Source organism: Perca flavescens, chromosome 7, assembly GCF_004354835.1.
Source record: "Perca flavescens isolate YP-PL-M2 chromosome 7, PFLA_1.0, whole genome shotgun sequence".
NCBI classification, from domain to species: Eukaryota; Metazoa; Chordata; class Actinopteri; order Perciformes; family Percidae; genus Perca; species Perca flavescens.
In genome coordinates this window covers 18,723,196-18,730,140 of record NC_041337.1, presented here as the reverse complement: position 1 = coordinate 18,730,140, position 6,945 = coordinate 18,723,196, and the positions used below count along the sequence as shown (strand labels likewise).

At 38.6% G+C, this 6,945-nt stretch overlaps 1 protein-coding gene across 4 annotated transcripts; it reads right to left on the bottom strand.

Moving 5' to 3' along the window:
* Window positions 1-284: 284 nt before the first annotated feature.
* On the bottom strand, window positions 285-6,233 carry znf740b (zinc finger protein 740b). Of its 4 annotated transcripts, XM_028582751.1 has the most exons (8): window positions 6,129-6,229; window positions 5,869-6,048; window positions 3,863-4,013; window positions 3,442-3,675; window positions 2,651-2,779; window positions 2,413-2,545; window positions 1,752-1,870; window positions 285-1,584 (listed from the first exon to the last, which is right to left on the bottom strand). In XM_028582751.1, the coding sequence occupies exons 3-8, from the start codon at window positions 3,905-3,907 to the stop codon at window positions 1,435-1,437; spliced, it is 810 nt and encodes a 269-aa protein (XP_028438552.1). In that variant the 5' UTR covers window positions 3,908-4,013; window positions 5,869-6,048; window positions 6,129-6,229; the 3' UTR covers window positions 285-1,434. The 4 variants fall into 4 exon arrangements, with proteins under 4 accessions (XP_028438552.1, XP_028438550.1, XP_028438554.1 ...); XM_028582749.1 differs by lacking the exon at window positions 5,869-6,048 and having other exon boundaries at window positions 6,129-6,233; XM_028582753.1 differs by lacking the exon at window positions 3,863-4,013.
* Window positions 6,234-6,945: the final 712 nt, after the last annotated feature.

Below are 6,945 nucleotides of genomic sequence, written 5' to 3'. Positions count from 1 at the left end.
TGAATTCATCTGGGCACTGAATTAGACTAGTCTGTACCAAATTTCCCCTAGTACCTCAGGTGAATATAACTTCAGGTCTAGGACAAGTTTTAATCCAATTGTGTGCTAATGGACTCTCACAAACGTTAAGGTGTATCTCAGGATTTCAGAATACACGCTGACCCAGCCTCCCTTACCAAAATACTTCCGAAAGGATGGACATTTTTCAAAGTCAGAAAAATCTATCAATGCTGAGCAGGGAAAAAAGACTGACAGCAGTTTTCTAGGAACAGAGAGACAGCAGACACAATTCATTTATATTGAGGGGGTTATTACAGAAGCACCTATTAATGCAACAGACAGGTGGTTCCTACATCCAGTTATTATATTAACAAAAAAGCTCACTAACTTTGTTCAAGAGCATCAAAAAATCTTCCTACAAAACCTGTCAGCCTTCTACTGTATTTCAACAGTAACCTATAAACAGTCAGGACAAAACCCCTCTAAAACAAGGTACAACAGTGAATATGTGAGCCAACAGTCGCTACACAACTTAACTAATACCAAGATTAGTTGAAAAATGTTACATTTCAGGAGCATCTAGTTAACTTTTAGTGTTTTTCCACCCGTTTGTAGACATCGCTGTCACCAGTCATTCAGTTTTACAGCTGGACGAATAGCAGTAAAAAATTATTTTAGATCCATTTAGATTGTGTGTTTGAAAAAAGGTGAACTACCACATGAAGTGAAAATAGACTACCAGTTTGCAGTTTACTATGTAATAAGCCTCTTTCGTGTTTAGATTGGTGTTATCAAAAATGACATTAAAATTTAATTTCAGATTACGCACACAACATCTTGAGTGTTGGATAGGTGGCAGCACAGACCACAAGTCTGCTGTGACCTGTCACTCAGAAGCAATAGCTAGTACTTCGTTAGTTGCATAAGGAACGCAAAATGAGAAAAACCTGAACACTAAAAAGCTACACAGTTCTGTATGTGTGTCCTTTAGTGAACAGTCCATATGTAGTAGAGGGCAGCACTGGGGTTGATTGCAGATCAACAGGATACCTAAAAGGTGCTGCATGATACATTGACAGTCAATGCAGTCAAAAATACTGCAATCCCCTGGCAGCAATACCAAAAAAAAAAAAAAAACAACTGCAACCTGTCAGATAAAAAGAGACTTGCGTTTTCATTCAGTTATTGCCATAATAGCAAGACCTGTTGTCCAAAATTGTGAATTAGTCATTCCCATTTTGTCTGTATAGTGAATGGAACAGTAGATTAAAAAAACTACAAAAATCCACTATCAAGCTCTGTGAAAGAGCTGGCCAGAGCAAAGTAAAGTTTGGTTGTGTTTAAGCTAGGCTGTTTTTCTGGTTACAGTACTGTTGAGCTCCAACGCGAGACGTTTCTGAGCTGCTGTCTGTAGGGTCTCTGGAAAACAGTGGGTCAGACAGTCAGACGGTTGTTGGAAGGCTGTAGGGGGCTCCAGGAAGCTGGATGGGCAGATGTGTCCTGTGAGTACTGGTTCTCCTCCTTGCTCATCCCAACTGTACATAGCCGTCGGTGTCTCAGTAGCCTGTCTGTCCGTGAGAAGTTCTGGAGCGAAAGAAATACGTTTGTTTCAGTCAAAGTTAGAGGAACAATGCTACTGACACTGCTAAAACGGATGGATTTGTTGAATGCGGTAAGATCCTGAATAATATACAGAAACCTAGAAGTACATGTGAAGCATATATGCTATACTGAAACAACGGCTAACTAACCTGATGGCAGCGATCACACTGGTACGGCTTCTCTCCGCTGTGCACCCTCTTGTGTCTGTCCAGGTGGTAACGCTGAATGAACCGCATATCACACGCGTCACAAGCAAATGGCTTCTCTCCTGTGAACAACCAGAGGCCGGCCATTTAGCAGAATATATCAAGACTCATGGCACATTTCACTGGATGCAAGATACTTTTAAAATTAATTAGTAATTATAATCTCTTTTTTGATAGGCATGGCCAAAAGTGCACCACAATTATGTCACATGGACTAACACAGAACCAACATTCACAAATAGAAGAAGAGTAAGGACAGGTAGGAAGACATATAAGGCATTATAACAAATTAAAAACATGCATATACAATAAAAGGACAATTCTGGCAAAAAATGAATTTAGGGGTTAATAACAGAGGTGTACCCTCTTGTCCTTTAAACAATTGTAGCCACCCAATTTAGTTGTGAGGTTAGGTTGAGTCTTTGTTGTTGTGGTTTAATCCAAGCAGATGGATCTTCAGAAGGGTGGATGCTGACTGAGGTCCACAGGCTGAATAGTGGCCTCGCTACTCATTACATCACCCTGTTTCCCATAATCTAACCACTAAATGCAAAGGAGCGAAAACGGTCACACTGAAGTGAAGACGTGAGCTGCGAGTTCTCACCTGTATGTGTAAGTATGTGACGCTTGAGGTGGTAGCTACTCCGGAAAGCTCCATAGCAGTGGTCACAGATGAAGTTCTTCTGGACTTTCAAGGAACTGTCATCGTCGTCCAAATCCATTGGTGGAACTGAATGCTAACAACAATAACAAAAAATGAGATGAATGCGAACTGAACATTAAACAGCTGATATTTGCACTTTTGCATGTATACTTAAAAGTGTAGCTGTAACTATCCTTACCTCCACTTTAACTTTGCTGGATGACCCTGATTTTTTGTGCTTCTTCTTGGGTTGCATATTCTGGTTTGCCTGCATGTCCTTTCCATCCATCATTCTTGATGAGTGATAATCCCCGTCTTTTCGAATCAGCTTTTGGAGGAAGGAATGCTATTAGGTAAACTGACCTGAAGGCTAGCTTGCAATCAAGCAGCAAACACTTAGTCACATATACAGGGTAACACGTTAACCCCTTTTAGAATTCATATGCAGTATATAAACACTGAATAAATGTTTTTTATTACATGGCTTGGTTGAATACTTAAATCTGATTGGCCATTCTGCGGTCTGCTATTTCTGTATAACAGACTGTTGCCATGGACAAAGTCTGATCATTTTTAAATCAAAAGCATTTTTTTTTTTCAACCCGTGTGTTGACTTTGGGTCAAATTAACCCATTTTCAATTTTTGTTTTATATCAGAAAATATGTGACGTTGAAATAAGCGCTGAAAATGTGTAGAAGAAAAATGTAACAATTTAAAATGTTGGAAAAAGTAAAAATAAACAAGGTTTAAATCAATATTTGTGCTCATACCACTGATCACAAAGAGAGAGAGAGAGAGGGGGTGGTCCCACCACAGAATTAGAGCTACTCGTTTTCCACCTTAGTTTTAAGTTTAGTTAAGTCTATTTTCACTGCAATCAGTCTATTAACAACTTACACTTTCATCAGGAAAGCAAAGAAATAACAGAGTTAGAAATAACAGCTTTAACTTTCTGAGTGACCCTGCCCAGTTTTCTCTCACTATCTTACCAGGGGTGGACAGCTCCCGGCTGAAGGATGGCCCATGTGGCTGTTGTGGGGTTGTCCATGGTGAGCCTGGTGTCCATGGTGGTTGTGGCTGTGCTGTGAGTGGGTTTGGTGGCTCTCAGGACTAGCCCTGTGCCCTTGACCCAAGGGGGACATCATCCTCTTCTGGCCTGGGATGTTGTTGGCTTGCATCAGGGCCATGCTGGACAGCACCGCCTCGCAGCCCAGCAACCCAGCCTGGCAACACAAACAACATGTCAGAGCAGAAAGAGTGGGCCGCAGGACTCCTCACAGAGACAAGGAGGTCAGGGGAAGGAGAGAGAGATGAGTAATGGGAGTAACAGAGAAATGCACTGGCATCGGGATTTGGAATACAAACTAAAAACACAATGGTGAATCTGGAGATGAAGAGACTTCCACTGACCCATTTCATATGGTCTCGAACAGAGTTGTTGGAATGGTGTGTCATCGCCGTGGTTTGAATGCGTGTGTGTTTGGGGGGAACAGAGGGGGCTTCACTTAGGATGAGGGGTAACAGAAGAGACCACACCCACCCAAATCATCAGGGGCCAAGCCTGAAAGTAGAGGCATGACAACATATGGCTAACATTTTTACATGCTTGAATCAGGAGCTGGAAAACCAGACCAGACCAATCTAATAAGTTTCACAAATCGGAATATATGACCAGAAATTTAGATCCGGCATATGTGCACTTTATCAGGCAAGTATGCCCCAATGGTTTGGTGCAAGCCACATTTTCATGGGTGAGTAAAATGGTCAGATTGAGGGGAAAAAAATGACATCCAATGGGGAAAATTAAAAACAGTCAAAAAGAAAAAAATACATCTGTGTAGGTATGATACATTGATCAAACAAATGCTTCATACATGGAGCAATACTGATGTGTATATATAAAAGACAAGTATCTAAAAGACGAGCTGCTGTTTGAGAGCAGTAAAACGGTACCCATTGTGTAGGCATCTTAAAATAGAATACAGGTAACGATGGAATTTTTTCTAAACTGTAGCTGTAGTTTGACCTAATGTAACTGTGGACGCTTAAAACATAATTATGCAAATGTTAAATAAGTCTACATGCTTAAATAAGTCTACATCTAAGAAAGTTGTATTGGCTTTGTCATGTTTCTTAGCACAAACCAATTGATGAAACATTAAGGTAATGTGTAGTTCAGTAGCCAGTTAATCATTATACAGTAAACTGGATTTCAGGCAATTAAATCTGTCAATGAGGTTGCAGATGATATTAACCCAATGACCTGTGGTGAATTGTATTACAGGGCATTAAAGCATTGAATGTAAATGACTGAACACCACAAACTATTCCTTGGTATAGTGTAAAAATAATTAATAAATTGAATATACATTTGTAAGAAACATTTGTAAGGGACTTTTTGTCTTGTCATCCATGTTTGCACTATTGTGAAGAGAAAATGTAGTTCTATTACTGTGAGCTTTTATGTTGTACTTTGATTATTTTATAAACTGTTGAACATCCAGTGCACCCCGACTGATTTTAGGATTAAAATACTTCTGAAAATATCTGACTTCTTGAGCAGTTATTGCCTAATAAATTAGTGAGGGAGAAACATGAATTACTTATTTCATACATTAGTATGTGGTATAGAAATTTTAATTTTTAAACAATTTTAGTGTCAGTGCTTCAACAAAATTGTGTTACATTTAACAAACAGGAACAGCTGTTACATGTACATACTTTACAATTAATTTGGAAAATAGAACTAACTCTTGGTTAGAGTTTAGCATTTAGAATGCATCCCAAACTTTCCAAAATGTGTAATTTGTAAATTAGCCACTTAAACGATAGTAGAAAAAACAACTGCCTAACTAAGCTAAACTAAGTTTGGCCTTCGTGGAGAATTATTAAATTCTTGGCACTGGAAAGCAGATTATTTGATATAAACACATTAATTTCCTGGCAGCAAGGCAAATTAACATAAAACCACAATACAGATACCTCTTTGACTTACAGAGAATATACCATAAGTAGCATTATGATTATTGCAATTTTACAGTTACATTTTTTTTTTTTACATCAAATAGGCTATGAATACAAATATATAGCAGATATACCGACCATGCATGAAAGCTTTGATTGTAAACAAACACTGCTAGACATAATTTAACTCATTGTGAATCATTCTTATCTGTAAGCGTGTGGTTTTATGATCTTGCACACAGGCTAAGTCGCTAGCTAGCTCACTTGAGCTAGCTAGCGACTTATCCTAAAAAACGTTTCTGTAGGAAAATCGACTATGTGTAAACGGGACTAACGTTATATCTAGAGCACACTGCAAAGACAGTTTGTATTTATTAACGATATTTAGACTACAGGTTTAAAAGTGTGAAGCATGCTGAGAGTCTCTGCTGAATGAAACAGAAAAGGCTAACCTGCTAGCTAGCCAGTAGTTGGGGTTTTGGGGCAACTCTTGTATGACTGAACCCCCACCCCCCGCCAGACAACACAACAACAGCCAGCCAGCCAGCCAGGCAGGCAGGCAGGCAGGCAGGCAGGCAGGGCGTGTGGGCTCAGCGCCGACCGCTAAATTACACCTCCCTCACAGACTACAGCTGTTAGAAACAGACACGTAGCAGATTACAAAACGTTTAAAGAAAAACGAGTGAAATTCTCTGGAAAAATGACTGCTTACCTTTCGATTTTTAGAGTTTTGTAGGTTATTATTTCTTGTCGCACTTCCAATTTTTTCTCAGTTTACAAACACTGACAGGAAACGCCACCGGAAGTGCTCTCCGCAGCGAGTGGTGATTGGCCAGACGCCCTACCACGTGACTGAAGCGGAATGACCCACGTTTACGGCCATAGTTGTGAGGGAGACTTTATATACATGTTTATATACTTTATATTGAATGTATATATATATATATATATATATATATATATATATATATATATATATATATATATATATATATATATATATATATAAATACATTCAATGAGTGAGATAGAAGCGTAATCGGCAACTATTTTGATAATCTATTATACATTTAGTTCATGGACGATCTTTGAGGTTTTGGCATTTTCACTGTTTTCTGATGTTATCCAGATCAGAGGTTCTCACATCTTCTTACAATATGTACAAGATGGAGAATATACCAGGGATCCCAAATGTATGTCCCTTTGAATAATTTGACGTAACCTATATTTTTTTTTACATTTCTATAGTCTTTTTAAAAACACGAGAGAAATGTATTGGAAATACATTAAAATTATTTGCACGTTCTCAACACAGAATACCCATAAAACAATGCAATTGACATTAATTCAATTAGCTGCCTGCAACACTGTGCCTAAACAAAATATCAATGGCAAATCAAGAGAAAAGGGCTAATTTGAAGTGCATTTCTGAACATACACACACAGAGAAGTGTGAAGTGTTTTACTTTTAGTGCATACATAGTCTAAATATAACGTGGATTCTGATTACAGTATTTAAAATATACAAT

Coding starts and splice junctions, on each gene's coding strand:
- znf740b (XM_028582749.1), bottom strand. CDS start 3,907: ATGACACACCATTCCAACAACTCTGTTCGAGACCATATGAAATGG. Junction 3,676..3,862: donor TTCGAGACCATATGAAATGG/GTCAGTGGAAGT, acceptor TTGTGTTGCCAG/GCTGGGTTGCTGGGCTGCGA. Junction 2,546..2,650: donor CCAGCAAAGTTAAAGTGGAG/GTAAGGATAGTT, acceptor TATTGTTGTTAG/CATTCAGTTCCACCAATGGA.